The following is a 24,780-nucleotide window of genomic DNA, read 5'->3' as shown; positions in this document are numbered from 1 at the left end:
TCAAGTACCCTGGACTCTTCCTTTCTCCAGAAAGACTCTAATTTCTACACCTTTAGTTGCCTCTGTGAGCCTTATCAGATGTGAGCTCTGAGCCTTAGTTCTTCGGTTTAGTTGTAATTTGTCTCAAGCCTCTGGCTTGATCATGACCCACAACCTTGGGCTGTGGTGAATACAATAGAGAGCTTTATAGATACTTGATTGCAAGAGTAGAAATATCTAAGATTTCTAAGAGGTGTTCATAAATATGCACTGAGGTGCACACACTGTTTAATAAATACATTTAAGTTCTTGAGGATACATTTGAATAGGATACAACATTGGTAAGTATATGGAGGCCAATTTTGCTATTATGTAACATGCCTGGCAAAGTGAAGGGGAGGAATGGGAGCTGAATTGAAAGACTGCCATGACTGAGGCAAGGCTCTACTGGAAAATATTGATTAGTCTAAAAATCAGTTCTGGTTCTTATGGCCAGAAATGTCCCCAGAGACCAAGTGAGAACTGGGGAGTGAGAAAAGGGTGCACCGGGTTCCAATATTGGCTCCGCTATTCATGAGACACCTGTACTTCCTTTTTTGTGTGTGTGTTACATGTGGGCAATAGCACTGTCTGTTATGGTCTCTGGAAATTCAATAGGCTGAGCAATGGTGCATGTTAAACATATAGAGAAAGCATGAATATTGCTATTATTATTATTTTAGAAATTCTAGGGACAATGTCTCATTGACAGTAAAAACTTTATACAAGTTAAATATTTCATTCTTTCATTAACATGATTTATATTATTTATCTCTACTAGCTTTGGGAAAATATATTTTGAAAGTATCAATTCTTTGTTTCTTGACAGATAAAAATTACAGGAAGAATACTGATCTTTGAGGTTATTTTCTTCATAAGGGAGAATTCAATATATCTAACACTTTTCCATCCAGATAAAATACTGAGATTTCACAAATTAGCCTTTCTTGCACATGAACTTGTGTGTTGGTTGGTGTGTCTTCCCTCACACTATGTAAAGCCTGGATTTGCAAAACTGGAAACAAGTCCTGAACCAGGAATTAATGACTCTTCCTTGAGCCCACATCTGCTTGCTACTTTCCTTTACATTCCTTACCCAACTGTCTCTTCTCTATCCTATCTAGTAATTTGCTTCTTTGCTGGGCTGAACCTAGCTAAGTTATTTTTTGTCTCTTTTGTTTTCTAGAAGGATATTGGGTTTTTTTATGTTTTTATCACATTTTGACATGTATTTGTGTTATTTTTGTCTCCAATCATTGGGATGTAAAAAGTGACAACTTTTGCTTTCTATGAAGAAGAAAATGAGAAAGAAAAATATCTAGTGTCTTATGTGCTACGTGGAACAGTTGCACAGGCCACTAACCTTAATATCTTTAGATCTCAGTATTGGTATTTAAGAAAAAGATGATTTGCTTGTGTTGATAAGAGTCAATTAGGATTAGACTTCTGCAAATTTTTTAGAAAGTTTGAAATTAAATTAAAAAAAATAAAAGTGATAGCATTTTCTGAATTTTGTTTTCTCATTATCATGATATTGGTCCCCAAAGTGTGAAAATTTCTCCTTTGAGGTACTCAAAGCTAAACCTATCTGACAAAAATTTATACCTTAGTATCATTTCTCATTGGGTTTTCTAGGCTGGGGATGTGGCTCCCTGGTGGAGTGCTTGTCTAGCCTCATCAGGGTCCTGGATTTGATCCCCAGCACTGAAAAAAAAAAAAAAAGAAGTCATTTGGCTTTCCTTTGTATGACATGGAAAGCATGCATGCTGAGTTCATGGAGATAAGTAAAGTGTACATAAGATCAGTGTTCCAAACCTGTGGCAAATAGATGGCTGGGATTGGAGGACTTTCCTGGGTTGCTAAATCTCCAAGTTACATCCTGAGAGGTGGCCTCCATATAGAGATGGGCTGTCATTATCTTCAATGTAAATTTTTCTGAAGTTCAAAACAGTTCTTATGAGTGTGTTTTGGACTTTGAGCATTATATATAAAAATTTTGTATCTTACTATTGGATTCTACTAATGTTATTCAACAAGTCAATTATTATGTTCTGCACTGACAAAAAGAAAATATCAACTCTTTGAAAAATATGTAGCAAAGAATGAAGTAAAAAATTTTGTAAATAGAGTTAAAGTGAAGTAAACTAACCATAAATGTGAAAAAAAATAATTTTCCATAGTTTATAGCATTTATATGATTTTAAATATTTCATTACATTAAAATTATTATGCTTTTATTAAGAGCTTATTGGCACATGAATATGATACAATGATTTCGATAAGTAAGTTAGTTACATTAAAGCCACTGAGTAAACTTAATTAGAAAGTTAAGTTCAATACCAAAAGCTTTTCTGATTAACTTTTAGCTTAATTTTTTTTGGTTTTAATTAGTTATACACGGTAGTAGAATGCATTTATGCACTTTGATATATCATACAAAAATGGGGTATAATTTCTAATTTTCTCATTGTACATGTTATAGAATCACATTGGTCATGCAGTCATATATGTACATAAGATAATAATGTCTGTTTCATTCAACTATCCTTCTTATCCTCATATTTCCTACCCTCCATTTACTCCCCTCTACTTAATCTAAAGTAACTCTATTCTTTCCTAGTACACCCCTCCCACCGCATTGACGCCAGGAAAGATGGCACACACCTGTTATCCCAGTGACTCCAGAGGATGAAATAGAAGGATGCCAGCTTCAGCAACTAAGCAAGTCCCTAAGCAACTTAGTGAGACCCTGTCTAAAAATAAAAATAAAAGGGAAGGGGATGTGGCTCAGTGGCTAAGCACCTCTGGGTTCTATACCCAGTACCAAAAAAAAAAAAAAAAAGTAATAGGAGTTTCAGTTGGGAAAATAATTCTAAAAGGGGGTCTCAGGGCAGGGGACAGAGAATCAATATTGAAAAAATGGTTGGTTGAGAAACACTGCTCTAAGCATATGTAGTGAATGCATAAAGGAAAGCAAGAACAGAAGTAGAAAGTTCCAGGGGTGACATTCAGAAACTTGAAAGTATAATGGTTTCTATATAAGACATAGGAACAAGTCAAGGGCTTCAGAGAACCTAGAGGCAAAGATTCAAGACCACCCATCTCAAGCAGCCCAGCAGCATCTTCAAGACTCCCAATGGCCTTGCCCTTGGCTTTCCTGCTGGCCCTGGTGGTGCTCAGCTGTAAGTCCACCTGCTCTCTGGGCTGTGACCTGCCTCAGATACACAACCTGGGTCTTGAAACTCCTGAGAAAAATGAGGAGGGGACCTGGACGCTCCTGGAAAAAATGAGGAGAATTCCCATTTTCTCCTGCCTGAACTACAGAAAGGACTTTGCCTTCCCCTAGAAGCAGTTGGAGGGTGAGCAGGTGCAGAAGGCTCAAGCTGTTGCTGTCCTCCACCAGATGACCCAGCAGGTCTTCAACCTCTTCAGCACCCAGGAGGCCTTTGCTGCTTGGAACAAGACTCTCCTGGACACCTTCCTCACTGGCCTCCATCAGCATCTGGATGACCTGAAAGCCTGTGGGACCAAGCAGGTGGGGGTGGAAGAGGCTCCCCTGAGGGCTGTGAGGAAATACTTCCACAGGATCACTGTCTACCTGAAGGAGAAGAAATACCTGCCTTGTGCCTGGGAGGTGGTCAGAGCAGAAATCATGAAATCCTTCTCTTCATCAGCCAACTTGTATGGAAGACTAAGGGGCATGGAATGAGACCTGGTCCAGCAGGGAAATGCTTCTCACTGATGAACACACCTTACCACACTCCCACAAGTTCTGCCATTTCAAAGACTCTCATTCCTGCTGTTATCATGACATAAACTCAATAATTTTTTAGATATTTTCAGGACTATTATAAAATATCACATTCCTTACCCAGGACCCTTATGATGTATCTATTTATGTATTTATTGAAATATTTAATTTTGTACTATTTATTAAATCTTAATGATATTTGTTTATATAATATCAGGTGTGCCTTTAAATTGTATCTGATAAAATAAATATATACTTCATATTTAGTCAACTTTTTATTTTGTTTCTTTTATTAAATTTTTATTATGAAAAGTTTGCACTTATTCTTGAAAGAATTCATCACATTTCATTTTGTGACTTGATCAAAAAATCAATAGTATAATTGATTTACCCACTAATGTTACATTTAGGCTATACTTAAAAATTTACATCGTGTAAATCAGTTGCAAGTTGTTCTGAGGGTATCGAGGTGAACATGACATACAGTTCCCACTCTCATCTATCTGATTTTTGTTTTGTTTTGTTTTAGTTGTAGATGGACACAATATGTTTATTTTATTTTTATGTGGTGCTGAGGATAAAATCCAGCTTCATGTGTGCTAGGCAAGCACTCTACCACTGAGCTACAACTCCAACCCTCTATCCGATTTTTACAGGGAAAGAAACCTAAACAAGATGATCATACTTAATGTCCATTATGTTAAATGCTATAATGAGAAGTATGAGGAAACCAGTGAAATTTTCTCAGTGGAAGATACATGCAGCATGTTAACCCATAAAGGTGAATGCAGAGAAATCTTTTCTAAATTGCAAGCTTGTACATTCATTGGGCATTTGCACTTTGATGTCTATCAAGAAACACAATGTCTGATGGCAACTCTACCTGTCATGATTGGCGACTGTAAATCTAGCAGAGAAGACAGTCTTGTGGGGAGAGAGTATAGAGAAAGAAAAAGACAAACTGAGAACTTTTTGACTTTTAGTAAAAGGAAGGGAGAGAAGATCCAAGATGTTGATAGGGATTGAAGACACTGATACTAGAAAGATAACAAGAGAGAATGGTAGAGATAAAGTGTATAAGAAAATTAATTTGCCTAGAAGAGATATCCATGGATTTACTGAAGATGTGGAATGAATTTCTCACTATTTGGCAGTGTGGTTCCAATGAGAGCAGATTGGGTAGAAGTAACCAACAGAAACCATACTGGAGAGGGTAAAAGATGAATAAATGAAAAAAAGTTAGTGAGAACATAGAGAAAACACTAATGAGAGATTATCTTCTGAGGCATGGATAAAAATAGGGTGTGATCTGAAAAAGATTATTTTATTCTGGGCATGGTTTTCACTTTTTGAAACATTTTGTACAGTTAGATTCGTGGATTTAAGATAGTCAAATATCTTATATTGTATTAATTTAAAATCATGATATATTTTATTACAAAGGTAACTTATTCTCATTTGATTGGTATAATGTTAAATGTCAGTCTGCTCATCTGTGGATTGAAACCATCATTGAAATGGGAAAATTGATGGAACTGGTGAGCATTAGAAGTGGATCCTAGAATTATTGTGTTGGAAATGACCCTGAAGTATGTGGGAGCTGAATAAGAGGTCTCCCATGTGTTATGTTACCTGAGCTATCAGTCAGTTTAACCTTCAACTCATTCAGACTTATATCTTTTCCTTTTACTTCATTGTTTTCAAATGCAATAACAGCTTCCTAGAAATATTGACCGGATAAAGAAAAAATAATGCATCAAAAATTATTGAGAATAATGGTTCATGCCCTTTTTGTCTTCATTTTTTCTTGGCTATTTTGCTTCTAACGTCAAGAAGAAAGAGAAAGCAGTTCAAAAGCAGCAAGACAATCCTTGTCAGAAAGATATTAAATAAAAAATAATGCATAAATCTTGAAAGACTCCAAAAACAGCTCATAAACAAACAAAAACATCAGGCTAATTTTATTTAGCATAATTTGCTGGGTCTCACTGTCACGTGGTCTCCTCTGTGAGCGGAAGAATGAACCAAGAAGCTCAACTGAAATTTCATCACCCCAGGAACAGGAGGGGTGTAGATAAAAGGAGGAGACAGTGACTCTGCAGTGGAAAAACAAAAATCATGAGATCTGGAAAGATTATGGGTGGTTATTTTTTCTACCTAGTGTTCTCCTCTTTGTAAGGTTTTTCTCCAGAAAAATTTTATGCAATTAATATATTGAAAATCATATTATGCTTAATATGTTTAAGTAAGAACATAGCTACTTAAAATAATAATTTAATGTTGTTTTAATGAATACTATTTTGAACACCAGCAAGCACTTGGTTCTTGTTAATTTGTTAGGGAGAAATAGATATCTAATTCAGTCCTTCCTCAAAATTTCTCATTATTAGTGCTCACATAAGGATTCCTGGAAATACTGGCTTCTTATTAAGCTATTCAACTTACCGCATGTCACACTGGTTTACATCAACAGCTTTTTAACACATTTCATTTTGGGATGTAGTTACATGTGTTAAGAACTCTTTTGTATTATTCCTGGCAATTTTCTTGGTTTTATAGATATCACAAACTTGTGTGGATACCCCCCCAAAAAAAAAAGTTCATGGAAGTGCAGAAGACACTTAGTGTTTCGTAGTGATTCTGGCCCCAGGCATACCCTCTCCCAAAAAAATCCCAACAATTACAACAAAAAATAACATACTTACCATAGATATAAAGACTGACATACTTCCTTTCTAAAATGAAAGTGGGAAACTGGATTAGTGAATCCATTACTCAATAATAAAAAAAAAGGTTGAAAATATAACAAAAATCATGTGCATCTGGAACAGAATAGAGAATTGTGCATGTTTCCAGAATAAAAGGAATTTAACAACTGTAAGTGAAATATAAAATATAAAACTTACAAAATCAGTCATAAATTGGGATGAAGAATTTTATGTTGAAAAGTCCATTCTGTTTGGATGTGTGATGTTGAACAACCCAGTGAAACTCTTTGAGCCACAGAGAGCACCGATTACTTAGAAATAAAATAAGTTCAAAATACTGAGTTTTTATAAATAGTAAGCAAACACTTGCCTTTAAAAACATTTGGGTTGGTATCTTTCACAGACTACATTTTTGAAATATGGTAGTATTTTTCTTATTTTCTTCACTGCCTAGAAGAACATTATTTGTCTCCATATAATATTTTTGGAACTGTGCCCCTCCCCCTTCATTCCCTGACCTCCAAAGGAGTCAACCCAAAATTCAAAAGTCTGTCCTGAGTTTGAGAAAGGATGAAAAATTGTTCCTCCTCATGTTGAAGAAGTGTCATGTACATGCACTCAGGTAACGGTGGCTTGCATTAATACTTGACAGTGGGAATGAATGTCTTCATGGAAGAGCAGAAGACACATAGTGTTTCCTCGTGATTCTGGTCCCGGGCACACCCTCTCCCTTCCCCTCAGCATTCCAGGACACCACAGTTTCCTTCCTCTCTCAGGTAGAATCCCAGGTCACCCTGGTCATTCTCTCCCTTCACCTGCCTGCCCATTCACACAGGGCTGCTTTCTAATGTGTTCTGGTTTCAGCTTAAAGGTTTCCCTGAAGAGCAGTGCAGCAAAAGTAGAAAGCAGAAGTTCCCCTAAAACGTCTAGGTTTTGCAGAGACATCTGCTAGAGAGCTCTCCTTAATTTCCGTTGCATGTGATGTCATAGTAGCTGTGCCCAAAGGAAACAGAAAGCAGCGGCCAGTGCTTGCAGACTAAGGGAAACTCTTTCAGGGAAGTACAAGAACCAAGATGAGGGTGGGGGTGGCGGACAGGTTTCTGACTTATGCAGAAGTCCTTGCACTGCGTGGGGATTTCTCTTCATTTTCCGGAGACTACTTTTGGACAATGATATCCCCCTCAAAAGTATCAACCCACTAATTGAAAGCAAAAACTGAGTGAAAGTTTTCGGCTTGTCAGAAACTCCTGTATTTGTTTTATTTCCCTCTCCCACCCCCTTATGAATATTTTTGGAAATGAGGGATTTCCCTGTTACAATGACCACACAGTAACTAAAGCGAAAAGGAAACGCAAAGCTAGATCCGGGACACTCTGGGCTTGTTTCAAGATTTCCCGGGCCTCAGCGCCACCTCCTGGCCACCATGGATGAAGACGGATGAAGATGGTGGCACATCAAGTCTCTAGATGTTTACGCCCAAGTCTGATTCCTGCTACTGTGCTTATTATTTATTTGTTTGTTTGTTTTCTCGGAGCTAAAAGAACTGACCCCAGTAGGGAATGAGCCCATTTATTTGGTGTTTTTATCTTAGGGAAAATATTCCCAGTTTTTGTGTTGGTAATTTATGTTGTATTTGTAATTACATTTGTAATTTTATAATTTGTAACTCTTGCTATAATTTCTCTCTCCATTTTTTTTTTTTTGGTATCAAGAATTCAACTTGGAGGTACTTTTACCATTGAGCCACATCCCCAGCACCCACTTTTTTCTTTCCTTCTTTTTTTGTGTTTTGTTTTTGAAACAGGCTCTCACTGAGTCACTAAGCTGCATAGGGTGTCACTAAGTTCCTTTGGCTTTGAATTTGTGATCCTCCTGTAGCAGCCTCCATAGTCACTGGGATAGCAGGCCTATGACACTTTGTCTTGCTGGTGATGCTTATTTTTAACTTCACATGTATACAAAGAGCTGTATAGTTACTTTTTTATTTAAATCATGGGCGATCTAGGTCAGAGGACCAAGCCTTTTCCAAATCGCATTCCTATTTTGCCTTGAAATATATTCTATTCTCTCTCTTTAAATCTTTTTCATTCAATTCTGTATTCCATCAAGTTTTTTTCATTCCACAGTATGAGGTAATGATCTAAATTGCTTTCTTTTAGAATATCAGGGAATTCCTGGAATTTTTTGTTGACATGTTCTTTCATTTCCTATTAACATCTGATATATCTTTACCATAAATATAATTACTACTGAAAATACAAAGATTTTTTTAGATTATTCATTTTATTAGCCTGAGTAGTTAAGTTTCCACTCTGCTATACTTCTTTTTATTAGTGATCATTTAAAATGTTTAATTCCTTTGATTAAACCGGGAGAGACCCAAAATCCATTTCTACTTTTTAAAAATTATTGCTTACATCATTTCATAAGTCATTTTATCATTGATCTAAGCTAAATAACCTTAGTCTCATGAAAATCATGACTACTGTATCTTCCAAAATGGTTATAAAGTGCATCAAGGATTGGGACACATGATAAAAACTACTGAAAAAAAAAAAAGCAGGATCAGCAAAACTTTCTCAGAACTTAGAGCCAGGAACAATTATTAACCACAGAGCAATAATATTAATTTCAAATTAATTGTACAAGATGTACAATAGTCACCAAAATAAGAATGACTGGGGAGAAATAACTTCATAACCATGTAAACAAAGACTTAAAACAATTGTTATCACAAATTCATAAAATAAAATTTAGGGGGTGGCATGGTGGCTCAGTGGCAGAGCACTTGCCTAGCACGTGTGAGGCCCTGGGTTCGATCCTCAGCACCACATAAAAGTAAATAAATAAAATAAAGGTATAAAAAGTAAATAAAATTTAGAAATCATTTAAATCTCCAGTATAGGATTTTGCATGGAATCCCCAGTCTGCCAGTTCACATGTGTGATGCTGGGCAACTCACCTGGCTTCTGTGGGCCTTAGTTTCTCAAATGTAAGGTGGAGTGGAAATATTCACAAGACTATTGTATTAAACCAACACATATGTTTTTGAAAACTTAGCAGTGTACCTTCCAGTGAGTGAGTTCTTAATATATGGTAGCCATCTTCGTATTTATACATAGATCTAGCTTAGAATCGTATTTTCCTATTAGATTCCATGAAACTGTTCTGCCACTTGTTAGAAAATGACTTCTCAAAGATGGGATTACAGTTCTGGAAGAATTAATGAGAAAACAGTCAGAGCAGTGATGGATTTGTGTCCAGTCAGCAAACAGTGCTGAGTGAGAATATCTGAATGAGAGAGTCCTTTCCTAGAGAGCCGGGGACAAGACACAGGTCCTGGTCCCTGTACTCTTCTTCCCATGAACCCCTGTACCTGCTGCACTGAATCCACTGGTTCCTGATCACAGTCACTTAGTCCTGTAGCTGCCCGCCTATTCACGCAGCTGTTTCTGGTTCTGCTGTGGTTCCTCTTTTCTGCTGTGGTTTCTGATTTCAAGATCTCTTTGAAGAGTGGAAAGCCTCAAGAAGAAAGTAAATGAGAGCTCTAGGTTTTTTTCAAAACGGTTGTAAGCAGGTTTGTATCTGTGTGTGTCCTGAGGAAGATTTGGGAGGCCCGAGGGAATGCCCCCTTACAATGATGTAATACAAATTGAAAGTAAAAGGAAACCCCTGCATCAAGTTCATTGATTGAGTGGACTCGCAGAACGCTCGCGCGGGAAGCGTGCCTCCTGCTGGCCACAAGTTGCCAGGGCCCAGAACACATCTGTAGAGCGCAGGTTTCTCTTTCATGCGCCAAAACCTGTTCCTTCGTTGGATTCGCCCCAGAAAGAAGTCGCAAATATTGGCCCAGTACTAGAATAGAACTGTTCTTTTAGCGTATATAGTTACAAGAACAAATAATTTCCGGTTCAGGCAGGGCGCGGCCTCTGGTCAATGGGCCTCTCTGGAGAGAAAAGGGGATTAGGATATGCTTTCTGCCTCCAGCCTTCTGCACACTTCTCAAAACTCCTGATCACTGTCCCTTATCCACTCTCCGGGTGAGCTGGACAAATTTGTGTGGAACTGCAGAGGTAAGTAGATGGAAACCTTATATCTGCTGGTGTGTTAAGAGTAAATTTTGCTTCCCAGTTTATTCCAAATATCACAGTCTGTTTGACTTTCGTTTAACTATGAAAGTCCACCCATTGTCACCGTGAATAATAATATTTACAACACTTACATTAGTCAAATGGAGGGTTCGGGTGTATTTTAGAAACTGTTAAAAATCCTAATCTTGCAAAAGACAGCCAGCGAATCCTTTTCATTGAAACGTAATGGATGTTGGGAGAATTGGGAGATGTTACTGTAACCACTTTTGTGTAGAATTGTGTGTGTGTGTGTGTGCGCACATGCATCACTCAGGCAGGGGAAGGGACATCAATTTGGGAGAATGTTCCTTGAATAGGCCTCAAATGACCTATCCAAGACTTCAGTTTGCTTCTCTACAAACTGGGTGGAGAAGATCTTAGTAATATTTTAATAGGATTTTTTTTTTTTTTTGGTCTTTCTTTCCTTCACTCCTGCGTTTTGGACAAACCAGGTTAGGAGCAATTTCTTTACATTTTGTTGTTTGCCTAAACTATGGTGTAGAGACCATGATAGGCTCCTATATTATGGTTATCTGCCCTAAGCTAGAGTATATGGTAGTCTGAATGGAAGGATAGTTAATTTGTGGTATATCCTTATAGTAGAATATTATTCAGCAAATAATAAAGAGAAATCACATTATTGACACTTGAGAATAATTTAATAATTTTATTAATTCTCTGTGGAACTGACATCCATTATTCTGCCACAGTTTACCATTTCACTTGTCAATTGGCAGTTAGGATTTTTTTCAGGGTTCTAAGTGCAAATAAAGCTGCTCTGACCATTTATGTGGTCTTTGTGAGGATGTATGTTTTTATTTCTCTTAGGTAAATATGTAGGAGTGGAATTTCTAAATCTATGGAAAGTATATGTTTTGCATCTTAGAAAGCTGTCAAACTGTTTCCCCAACTGCTTCTACCATTTTACATCCCAACCTTCAATAGAGAAGAGTCCCAGCTAATGTCACCTCTCTCCAAAACCAGTTATGGATAATTTTTTTAAGTTTGGCCATGTCCAGAAACAGGAAGTGGTATTTAACTGTGCTCTTAATATGCATTTCCCTAATGACTAACAATGTTGAGCATTTTTTCACATCTTCATATGAAATTAACATATATTCTTTGATAAAATGTGTGTACGCACAAATCTGTCAAATCTAACTGAAAATATTTACAGAAAAAAATGAAAGAATTTAAAGAACTTCAATTCTTCAAACCCAACTTTTATCTGGGTTGTGATGTGACTTGTAGTCTGGATAAGAAGCACATCTCAATGTTTCTCCAACTAAAACGAGTGTTTCCATCTGTTACTCCTAGAGAACCTGACTTCAGTTTTCCTGAGATGCTGGAGGATTGGGCCAGTTCCAGTGAGCCCACAACACAGCTGTCTTCTCTGTACTACCTTTGCAACTTCTTCAGCACAAAGGTCCCAGCATGTCAGGGATGAGACCCTCTTGGAGAAATTCTTCATTGAACATCGTTAGTAGCTGAGGATGAATTTAAATCAAGAGAGAGATTTGAAAGCATTTCCCAGAAATGAGATTTGAAAATTGGATACAAAAATTGCTTTCCAGAGAGGATGTTTTCCTAATGGAGGAAGGATATAGATACTGCATTAAGAAAATACCACAGGGGAAGTTAGCAGGTGCTTTCTCTTTGTTAACAAGTTCACTAAAAAGTGTTTAAGGAAAAAAGGAAAGAACTAGAGTTTCACAAAATGGTAACAGTATGATTCTTATAAGAATAAAGTATTCATGCATTTTGGAAGTTGCTTCTACAACTAAAAATTGAAGGCTGAAATTAACAATGATGACCTTAAAAGCAGAGAAACATGAATTTTGGTCAATGATCAGCCTGACAGATTTAACTCTGTTCTTGTGTATTTATGTTGGTCCTGGTATTTAGATCTTATAGAAAAAAAAAATGTTCTCAATATATTTATAATAATTTTATTTTTAAGAAACAAATGTTATTTCTTAAAAGTTATGTGTGCTTTTGCATACCTATATCTTGGGCAGAATACTCAGTCCCCAAGAGCAAAGAACCATCTTCCTTTTTCCTAGAATCCAAATAAAGTGACCTCTTCATATTAGTCTTAATTCATTCAAAATATGAAATATAGCTTTAATAATTATCTACAAGATATGGTCATGTGGGCAGAGGTAATGACTGAAAACATGGAGTAAACTTTAAGCCTAGTATCAAGAAGTTATATTTGTGTGGATTGTGAAATATATATTATTTTGGGGTTTTTAAAAAATAATATTCACAGGTGTGGTGGTGCATGCCTTTTATCCCAGCGAATATGGAGGCTAAAGCAGGAGAATCGCAGTTTGATACCAGCCTTAGCAACTTAGTGAGGCCCTACACAACTTAATGAGACCCTGTCTCAAAATAAAAAATAAAAAGGGCTGAGGATGGCTCAGTGTTAAACACACTGGATTCAATCCCTGGTACCAAAAATCAAGATATAAATAATAAAAAATAATATTCACAATGAATTGCAGGAAATTTCTTCCTGATCATGAAATTATGACTTAAAGAATGTTTTAATTTCTGAGTATTAAACTATACCTACTTAACAAGATAAAGGAGATGAGTTATTTGTAATTAAAATATACAACTCCAGTTTCCTTACTCAAATGCCTAAACCTGTTGGCTGGCTTTTGCCTGCAGTAAATCCCCAAATGGTAAGTCCCTGCTTTTATGCTAGCAGGTTGGGGAACATGGACCATTGAAGAGCTGGACATGCTTCTATAGGTGAGCACTGGGAAGGGAGAATGTGTGCATAGAAAACACCAGAGCTCGAGTCATAGACCTGGAGAGCTTTCATCCACAGCACATCAATTATATTCTAATATTGTCTGTTATCTAAACTTAGTTCTTTGGTGATCTCTATAAAAGAAACCTGTAAATATGTGCAGGATAGTTGCAGTTAGGAGGCACCATCAAATAGCATGTGTTTATAGCTACATCCATCCTAAGTGGATAGAAGTTCAGTATAGAGCATTGAGTAGAGAGAAAGGGCTGGAGAGTAGGGAATGTAGTCAATGACTGCTCAGTGGTCAACAAATGACCTTGGGTGAAACAAGTGTGAGGACAGGGAGAATTTGAGTTAGCTGGTCCAGAAGCCATGCTGAATCATTTGTCCCTGGGTGCTTGAATGTACAGATAGACTTGTGTGTGTTTGATGGCAGGGTATTGAGCAAGGTGAAAGCTATGGGGCTACAGCAGCAGAAATCCTATGCCAACTCAGGAATATATAAAAAGCACTAAGAATATTAAGTATTTGTCAACTTGATTTTTGTCAGAATGTGTTGTATTCTGTCTGCCTTTGGAAAATATTGTTCTTAAGGCTTGAAAACAAGGCTCCCTTCTTAGAAACTTACAGGAAAACTACTAATGAACTCAACGTATTGGTTGTGAAATCTTAAAACTGGGTGGAAATGTTTCAGTTTTGAAAGCTTTTGACACAATGTGCTTGACAAACATGAAATCTCACATGGGATCAAATTTTTCTGCTCTGATTATTTGACAATGTATACATGTAAAGATTTTTATGGTGCTTTATTTATTTATTTATTTTGGCTTGCTTTATTTTTAAGATAAAATTTTATAATGATTCCAGCTACATTCCTGGCCTTGAATGGATCTAAACAGGGGATTCCAATTTGAACCAGTAGAAGGCAGAATAACCTAACTCATGAGTTTGCTCAGTGTGCCAATGGTAAGGAAACAAAATAATTTTAGGTATTCCTGTGTCTTAGTACATCTGACTACTTAACACAGGGCCAGGTTATATTCATCCCAATAAGCACAGTTAAAACTTTTGTTTTTAACTAGCTCTCAGTCATTAAATGCCCTATCCAGCAAAGACAGACCAAAAGACAAAGCTAAGTTATTAAAATCAAAGTGAAAAATTTTCCAAAACTGTCCCTAAAAACAATTACATTGGATGGTCTAATGAGATCAGATTAGATAGTTAATAACAACCTAAAACTGGTATCAGATCATTTCTAGTATCACCATTTTTAAGCTGAATTTTTAAACTTTGCTTGACATCACTTACTTATTCTGGATTCCCATAAATATTTTTGCTGTTTAAATCAGAAGATACTTTCCTGCATGTTGTGAAGCACGAATAAGATGGACCCACAATACCAATGAAAACATCTGTGCTCACTGCATGGCAGTCACAAAATAGGGAGTCATATATATGGTCACTGTCATCTCTTTATTCTTTTCCAGTGGTGTATTTTTCAATATTTGTTCCAATAACAGGCTGTTGCTTTGAGATCATTTTTTTTTTCAACATGTTAGTATTGCTCTTTGAACTTTGTTATTTTCTTCAAAATTGGTTTGGCTACTGTAGAACTTTTATATTGCCATGTAAATTTTGAAATGTTTTTGTCAATTTCCAAAGAAAAATTTATTTCAATTTTATCAAGATTTTTAACAATTTGAAAAATTCCAATCCATTAACATTGTATATTCTGTCTTTAGTCTGTAAGTCTCTGTCCTGAGAATGTTAGTCAGGTAACTGTGATTGGCTAGGACATAAGGAAGTTGGCTGGTATCATACTGTCCTTCATTTTCTATAGCCTTATTTCTGTGGACAGCATTCTATCCACAGGTGGAGACAGAACTGGAAGCAAACAGGAGATATCATATTAAGGAGAAATACTCATATTTAGGGTTTGTTTTTTTTTTTTACCACTGGTAGGCTCTCTGGTCACACTCCACTCACCTCCCTACCCCATCACATTTGAGACCAACAAGAAAACTGAGTTAGCACTCAATTTCTGTCCATTTACACTGGTAAGAATATCCCAAATGACCTTTTGAGGGGATCCCTCCTGCCATTCTACTTCCATTTCAAACCATGCATAATGCTTTCCCTTCAATTCTCCCTTATCCCTCCCTTGACAGTTTCAGTGTGAGCAGTAAGCTTTCTTTCAAAACTCCTTAGTGGGTATGTGCCATCATTGGTCTACACAGCCGAAGTGATTTTGGTTGATAATCTTTCCTGGGTGATTACAAAACATTCCTCTATGGGTCAGGTCCCTGAGAGAAATCTGCAGATTACAATAGGGATTAGTTGTGTCACAGTTCCTCTATATGTTCTCTAAAGCAGTGATTTCCACCTTGGCTTCACTTTAGAGTTACCTGGGAAGTTTTTAAAACACTGATTCTCAGAACCCTATGTAATTACTGTAGAATTTTTAAAAATCTTTACTAATTCATATTAATTATACAGAATAGTGGGTTTCTTTGTGGAATATTCATACATGCAAATAATAAAATTTGATCAATTGTACCCCCAGTACTTCCTTTTACTTACTGCTTCTCCCTCCTACTTCTACCCTGCTTCTATCGTAATGATCTCCCTTCTATTATCATGAGATTCCTTTTCTCCGTGTTTCTCTCTAGCTTCCATGTATGAAGGAAAACATATGGCACTAGTCTTTTTGAGTCTCTTATTTCACTTAACATAATGGTCTCTAGTTTCATCCATTTTGCTACAAATGGCATAATTTCATTCTCCTTTGTATCTGAATAAAACTCCATTTGCTTTACCCATTTATTTGTTGACACACATCTAAGCTGATTCCATAATTCAGCTATTGTGATTTGTGCTGCTATAAATATGAAATATATCTCTAAAATACTGTATATTTAACTCTAAAATATTCTGCCTTTAATTGTTGTAAATAGATTACAAGGAGTGGTATAATAGAATCATATAGTTTAATTTTTTGAGGAATTTCCATACTGATTTTTATAGTGATTGTACTAATTTATATTCCCACCAACAGTGTGAAAGTATTCTCTTTTCCCAGTATCCTTGCTTGAATTTATTCTTATTTGTCGTCTTTATGATTGCCATTCCACTGGAGTGAGGTGGAATTTCAGTGTAGTTTTGATTTGCATTTCCCAGATGGCTAGAGATGTTGAGTATTTTTCCCATAATTGTTGGCTTTTGATATTATATTCTGAGCTGTAGGAGTTCTGTTGAAGACCTTCACTGTCTAGGCCTATATGTTGGAATGTTTTCTCTTCTAGAAATTGCAAAGTTTATGGTCTAATTTCTAGGTGTTTGATTCATTTTGAGCTGATTTTTATGAAAGGTAAAAGATAGGGATCTAGTTTCAGTCTTTTACACATGGATATCCAGTTTTCCCAGAACCATTTGTTGAAGAGAATGTCTTTTCTCCAACAGAAGTATTTGGCACCTTTTTCAAGGACCAGATGAGTGGAGATTTGTAGGTTGTTTCTGTGTCTTCTCCGCTGCACCATTGGTCTACTTGTCTATTTTTATACCAGTACCAAGCTGTTTTTGTTTCCATGACTCAGTAGTGTAATTTGAAGTTGGGTTTTTTGATGCCTCCAATTTTACTCTTTTTGCTCAGAATTGCTTTGGATATTCTGGGTCTTTTGTTCTTTCGCATGAATTTTTGGATTATTTTTTTTCTAGTTCCTTAAAAGAATATCATTGGTATTTTGACGTGGATTGCTCTGAATCTGTAAATCACTCTTGGTGGCATGGCCATTTTAGCAATATTATTTCACTAATCTGTGAAAATGAGAGATGCTTCCATCTTTTTGTGTCTTCTTTATTTTCCCCCCAATGTTCTGTAATTATATGTGTAGAAGTCTTTCACCTCTCTGGTTAGATATTTTCCTAGGTAATTTTTAAAGTTATTATGAATGGAAAATTTTCCTGATTCTTTCTCAGCAGATTTATTATTGATGTGTAGAAAGGCTATTGATATCTGTATGTTGGTTTTGTATCCTGCTCCTTTGGTGAATTTGTTTATCATCAGCTCTAGAAGTCTTCTGGTGGAATTCTTAGGATCTCCTAAGTATGAGATCATCTCATCTGCAAACAGAGACCCTTTGACTGCTTTCCTTCCTGTTTGTATACATTTTATATCCTTCTCTGGCCTAAATGGTCCAGCTAAAGTTTTAAGTACTATATTGACTAGCAATGGTGAAAGTGGACGTCCTTTGTATGACTTCTGATTTTGAGGAAATGTTTTAAGTTTTTCCCCACTCAGTATGATGTTGGTTTGGGGTTTGTCACATATACCCTTTCTGTTGTTGAGATACATTCCTTTTATCCCTAGTTATTTTTTTTTTCCCACAAATAGGTGTTGAATTTTGTTGAAGTCTCTTTCTGGCTCTATTGAGATGATCATGTGGTTTTTGTCCTTGATTCTATTTATGTGATGCATTATGTTTATTAATTTGTGTATGTAGAACCATTCTTGCATCCCTGGAATGAAACCAACTTGATTGTGTTATATAATCTTTTTAATGTGTTTTTAAATTTGATTTTCTAATGTTTTATTAAGGATTTTTGCATCTATGTTCATCAAGGATATTGATCTGTAGTTTTCTTTCCTTAAATGTCCTCATCTGGTTCTCAAAATAGTTCCCAATGATCCTCTGGATTTCAGTGGTGCCTGGTGTAGTATCTCCTTTTTTGTCTCTAATTTTATTGATTTGTGTTGATTTCATTCTTCTTTTCCTTATTTTTGTTAGTTTGGCTAAGGGTTTATCAATCTTGTTTATCTTTTCAGAGAACAAACTCTTTTTCATTGATCCTTTGTGTCATTCTTTTATTCTCTAATTCATTAATTTTAGCTCTGATTTTTATTATTTCTTCTACTGGTTTTGAGAATGGTTTGTTCTTTTCTTAGTTTTTTTTCTAGTGGTTTGAGATGTATCATTATGTTGTTTATTTGAGATCTTTTTGATTTTTTTTAATGTAGGCACTCATAGCTATAAACTTTCCTCTTAGAGTCACTTTGGCTATGCCCAGAGATTTTTATGTGTTATGTTTATATCCTTGTTTTATTCTAAGAATTTTTAAATTCTCCTCTGATTTCTTTAATGATCCAGTCATTATTTGAAAGTATATTGTTAAATTTCCGTGTGTTTGTATAGTTAGTGTGTTTTATTTTGCTGCTGATTTCTAACTTTATTCCATTATTATCTGGTAAAATGCAAGAAACTATTTCACTTTTTTGTATTTTCTAAAGCTTCCTTCATAGCATAAAATATGGCCTATTTTGGAGAAAGTTCTCTGAACAGCTGAAAAAAAGTGGACTTTGCTGTTGTTGGATAAAATATTCTGTAGATGTCTATTTAGTTCATATGACTTAAAGTGTGTTTTAGCTCTGTAGTTTCTTTGTTGATTTTATGATGGAATGACCTATCAGTGAGACAAGTATATTGAAATCATACAATATTATTTTATGGAGGACTCTCTGAGCCTTTCTGTTGAGTCCAGTTTGGTTTATTTAATTAGTTTTCCTAATATTTTGGACAAAATTATTTTAGAATTAAAAGATATTCTACAATGAAGTCTCTTGAATAAGTGGTAAATTGAAAAATATATCAGAAAAGAACATGCCAAAACATTTACACATGATTATTGACCCAGCAAGTGAAATTTAGAAAATTCTACAACTTAATTTTTAAGCCTAGTATAAAACAGATTTCAGAAATAAAGAAGGTTGAAATAAGATGGAACAAAGCAATGAACACTTCAGATAGAAAACTATGAGTGTATAGCTACCAATAAAATGCCAGAAAAGATTCAGAGGCATATTAATATTAACAAGTCTTAAGTATTCTTTTTCCAAGGAATTTCAGAATAGTTCCAAAAAATCTAACATTGTAATTCAATTGATTAACACACTTGTGTTCAAAATAAAGAGTGATATGAAGTTCCTATATAAGAATGCTTGATGAGATAAAAATATTAATTGCACTCAGATCAGATGTAAATCAAAGGTAAAGAATGACTACATGAGAGCCTGCAAACGTAGAACAGCTACTAAAAAACTTGGGAAAGTTTTTTAAAAACAGAAAAAGAAAGGAGATCAGTTTGAACAAACTAACTTTTAGTTGCTGTTTAGATCATCAAGTGGAGGTGTCAAGTAGTCAACTGAGTATATAATTTTTAATTTAAGAAAGAATTTGAGGTTAATAATATGCACTTAGTTGACATCAGCATAGAAGAGACCCAAGCTAGGAGTGGGTATTCTACCTTCTGCTCCACCCAGGGCATAGGTCAGCATCACAGTATCCTCTTGCTTTCCCAGACCCATTCTTCCTCACTACCCAGAATGTTCCCTTCTTTCTAAAGTAAAACCTTCATTTACTTGTTTACATTCTTTCCAGTTCTATTTTCCTTTCAATGCACATACATCATCCTCATCTTGGCACGTAAGAAGTGCCTAGAAACAACAACAACAACAACAAAACAAACTTAGTATATTCCTTAGAGAAAATTCCTGTGTTAAGAAAGAAGCCTATGAATACACATGTAATAAGAATTTTGGTTTCTGTTGCCCATCAGTAACTCCTTGTCTCTTTTGTCATATAAGAGTTATATAATGTAATGAATGAAAATAAGAAAGGGTGAATGAATGAATGAAAATTTATAAAAATTTGTGTGTAGTCATGTCTTATTCAATTATGTGCATGTTATACTTTGTAGGTTAATTTTCTTCCAAAGGTCAATGTGTTGAGGGCTTGGTTGCCAAGGTAGTGCTACTGGGAGGTGGTGGTACCTTTGAGAGGTAAAGCTTTGTGGGTGATTCTTAGGTCATTGGGAGCCTGCCTATGAAGGAAATTGGGGACAGTGATCTTTTTTCTTCTCATTCTCTCTTTTACTTCCTGGAGATGAGGAAAGCAATTTTGTTCCTCCACATGTCCCCACATGACATGTTGCCTCACCACAAACCTAAAGCAACAAACCCAATCAATTATAGATTGAAATCTCCAAAACTGTGAGCCAAAATAAACCTTCTCTCTTTATAAATTGATTACTTCAATTATTTGTTATAGTGATAGAGAGCTTACTAACACAGCACATTACATTTTGGGGTGAATAATCTCATCATGATGAATAGTTTCATTTAGGAAAACCATATCCCCATTAAACAATGACAAAGCCTGTACAAAATGATCACTTGCTTTAGAAAGTAGCTTATGTGCCTACTGAGCTTGTAACTAAGAGTAGAGATTGTAAACCAGTATTAGTAGTAGATGTTAAATATAGTTGACTGCATTTGATAAACAATCTAGAAAGAGTTCACTGCTATGTGTTCATCAAATCCATTCATTTTCCTTTGGGATAAAACAGCTAAACTCCACAACCCTTGAAATTAGTTGGGGTCATGTGAATAAACTTATATCAAGATAGTATGGATAGAAGTCAGATGTGTCTTTTTTTTTGTGTGTGTGTGTGTGTGTGGCTTGATGCATATAAATTCCTATGTGTGACCCTCCTTCCTCAATTTTCCATTGGTAGTGTTCTTGAACATTACATGTTAAAGAAAATGGAGATATCCCAGCACTTTGACTTTTTGGTGCCCACCCATCTCACCCATGGCCCATATGGAATTGGACATAACAATTGCCTGTGGAAGCTGGCATAATACACGTTGTCTACATGACCTGGTATCTCAGGCAATGCCCTGAATATCCAGGAGCAAGACCCACTTTGGATTCATCTAGGATTTCCATGGCCCTCCTCCAAAATTTCACCAAGAGGAGAGCTACTCTGGGTCTCTTTATCTTTTCTCCTTCTCTCTCCCAGCCACTTTCTCTCTCTGATTCTGAATGATATCCAGAACCAAAAAAGGTTTTATTCCAGAGTCTTTTATGATAGTAACTATACCTATTCCCTCTTGTCCCCTTTCCTATGTGCTTTTAATTTCTCTTCAGTTCTTGAGGAAGAAATGTCTAGAGGAGGGGAAATGTCTTTTATTTAATTCAAGAATGCAGACCTTGTTGTGAACTTCAATAGAAAAAGCCAGGAGAAACTTGTTATCATTAGAGATACAATTGTTTTGCAGCAATATTGCACAATTTTGTTCAGGTTTGTGGTTTCAAGAACATGGTGTAGGCTTTTGCATCAGGCCAATTTGGGAGTGTAATCTCTGCTCTGGTATTTGCTGGCTCTGGGACTTGCTGTGTTACTTTGAGCATGTTCTATTTTACCTTTAAAATCTTGTTTTCACCTGAAGAAAAAAAAAAGAGAATGACAACAAGAAAGTATTTTGTAAGGTTAATTATAGAATTGAATAATGTGTTAAATATAGGATTTGGTTCTGAAAACTTCCTGGTTTAAAGAAGGAAAACAACAACAAATTCTCCAGCCCATGAGAAACAAAGTGGCTTGTATTTGTGGTCAAGGGTGGTATCTCTCCTCCCTCCACGTCACTCTCTCTGTGTGAACTTGGGAGTAAGCAGGTCCGCTCCTGCTCACCTCTCAGTGAGAAGTCAGCAAGGAACTGTTTCTGACTGTCAGCCTCTGCTTCCTGGCCTCCTTTAACTGCCATAGGTAACTGTCTCATTTCTAGTATCTTAGTCAATTCCTACCCTTCTCTTTCAAACTAAATCTAGAATCATCAGGCAATAGTTAATCTACTTAATTGCACTAATTAAACTGAACTGGATTATGTTTTGTTCCTCAGCAAGTTTTTACTTTCAATAACTACTTTTGTCTTGAATCATGCAACGAATCTGCACAGAACGTTACATAAAGTGGTGAAACTAGTTCTGAAGTTTGGGACTATGGTTATGTTGCCTACATGGGGCCAATGTGGGAAAGTCACCAAGTATCAAGGAAATTCAGTGATCTGGCCCCACATTTGATCCATGATGATTTCTGAGGGCTCCTATTTAGAAGAGCTATAATCTCTTCATCAGCAGCATCTCCCAGGAGCTGGAACTCTCTCCCTTGACATGGATCCAGCTCTCCACTTCTCTCCAGCCTTCTGCCTCCCAGCTATCCCAACCAAGGACAGGCTGGCCCATCCTGTTTCATCTGACCTTTCACCAACAAAACTCCTTCATGCATATTTCCGATAACTGTGACTTGTTAGATACATTCTAAAGTATTATTTTAACTTGTAATAGTCACATAATTCAAAAATAAAATATAAAAATGAAGTGTAAATCTTTCCTTTATTGTTTTCTTCTCTCAGTTTGCCCTCCTTTTTCACAAATACAGGTAATCATTGAAATTTATTTCTTATATATTCTTTATTTTTACACAGTAAATTAAATTTATTTTACATTTTACCCAACATTTTATATGCACTATTCTGTATCTTGCCTTTCTTTTTCTTTTCTTTACTCTTTTTAGACTAGAAAGAGGCTCCTCATTCTTTTCTCTAGCTGAGTGATATTCCTTTATGTGAATACAGCTTAACTATCTCTATTTAGAATAATTCAGGTGGCTTCCTATATTTAGATATTATAAATAATGCTGCAGTGAATATTAAAATCTAAGTCATTTTACAAACATGCAAGTTTTAGATATTCATTCTATCTACCCACCAACTTCTATGACAACATATCTATTTGAAGAACCAATTAGAATTATTAATGAATTTATTGTGACTCACAGTTTAATAAAATAAAGTGGCATGGCAAAATAAAAACAATCACAGTCAATTATACATAAAATTAAAACACAATTTTATATATATATATATAAAAATATATATATATACATTTTATATATATAATATATATATAAATATATAATATTTATATATATAAATATATATATTATATATATATAATTTTATATATATATATATATACACACACACACAAACACACACACAAAACCAAAACAAGGCTATCATTTTATGGCAAAAGGTAATAATGTTCTACATACGTCCTCTTGCTCTTTCACCAACCTTATCCACTTAAAATCTGTGGTTGGCTCTTGCTCCACACCGGTCAAGGGTCTATTTCTTGTCTGATGAGTCTGAATACAAAGACCAGACACCGATTGATTTCTGCATGAACAATGGTCCAGGCACAACTGCTGTGTCGCTGGCTTTCCAGGTAATTATGGATCCTTCGAAAGTATGCTTTAACCTGCAATCTAAGGTTCTTACTCCCCAGGGCATGACTTTTCTGTTCTGCTTCCAATCCCAAGAGTGTTTCCAAGTATTCTAGCTGTTGGTGAAGGTCAGTGAGGAATATTGGAATGTGGTTTTCCTCCCCACTGCCCAGAGAAATATTTTTCTTGAAGAGGTTGAAGATCTGCTGAAGCATCTCATGGAGAATGGCCAGTACATGCCCTTTGGGGTACTGGTGAAAATTCACAGAATTCTGAGGAAGCCGGAAATTTTTCCTGTATGGCAGACACTGCTGGATTGATGAGGTTTGCAAATTATTCAGTAGTTGTAAACTCTCTTCCTTTATTCTTTGTTGGAGGAGAACTAGTTTCAGTTCTACAAAGAAGACCAGTAGCACCAACACAATGCCAGGGAATTGCTTCTGAATCATGGTGAAGGTCAAATATGCTACTTATCTCTTATGCAGACCTAGTTAAACTCCAGTACTAGGGAATGTTTGTTTTTCATGCTTCTCACCTTATTCTGGAGTGTTTTTTTTTTTTTTTTTTTGTCGTTGTTGTTGTTGGGTTTGATTCTAATTGTTGTCATTTCTCCAAGTTTACACGTCAAGTTTTCTGGTTCCCTTTTTGTGCTGTTCATGGATCATTTCCTCCACTTTCCCCATTGTGTTGGTTGTTTGAGGAAGTAACCAAAAGAACTTATCTCACTGTGTGCTTTTATTGAGACAATTACAAACCTAGTTATCCAAGATGATCTTCTGTTACCCACATTATTTATTATATACAAAGTTTCACTTAACACAATGTGCTTTCTAAATATTTAGTCAATCCTATTAGACTTTTTTTTTATTGAGAGTAAAACTTTTTTTTTGAAAGCAGTAGTCCTTCATGGGGAAATATTTATCAGAGGCTCAGAAGCACCTACATGGCACTCAAAGGCAAAAATTAAAATCCATACAGATTACTAAATTTAAAGTGTTAAATATAACTGGTTTTGCATAAGTGCTTGAGCAAATAATCTTAAAATATGTATCAGCAATTTTAGATTGCTTTATATCTTGTCCAATCAGTATAATATCTAAAATCTAAGCGTATGGCATATGTGAAAGAGTAAAATATAGTAAAAGAAGGCTGTTAGGATACTACAGTAGTAGCAGAATCGTAGAAACAAACTTCAGGTTCCACAACAGGAGAATGGTTACATATAGTTTGGTTCCCCCATATAATGAAATGTTATGAAACATTCTAAGTGATAAAATATGTTTGCGAAGAAAT

The 24,780-nt window shown here is 35.7% G+C and overlaps 1 protein-coding gene and 1 pseudogene across 1 annotated transcript; one reads left to right on the top strand and one right to left on the bottom strand.

Moving 5' to 3' along the window:
• Positions 1–3,154: 3,154 nt before the first annotated feature.
• Positions 3,155–3,738, top strand: LOC107147929 (annotated as a pseudogene).
• A 19,515-nt stretch (positions 3,739–23,253) lies between these two features.
• On the bottom strand, positions 23,254–24,280 carry Ifne (interferon epsilon). Its single transcript, XM_015492528.2, has one exon. It carries the CDS (start codon positions 23,934–23,936, stop codon positions 23,382–23,384), a length of 555 nt encoding a protein of 184 aa, XP_015348014.1. The 5' UTR covers positions 23,937–24,280; the 3' UTR covers positions 23,254–23,381.
• Between the last annotated feature and the right edge of the window lie 500 nt (positions 24,281–24,780).

Source organism: Marmota marmota, unplaced genomic scaffold, assembly GCF_001458135.2.
Source record: "Marmota marmota marmota unplaced genomic scaffold, marMar, whole genome shotgun sequence".
Lineage (NCBI taxonomy): Eukaryota > Metazoa > Chordata > Mammalia > Rodentia > Sciuridae > Marmota > Marmota marmota.
Note: the sequence above shows the minus strand (reverse complement) of the source record. Positions and strands in the feature narration are given on the sequence as shown.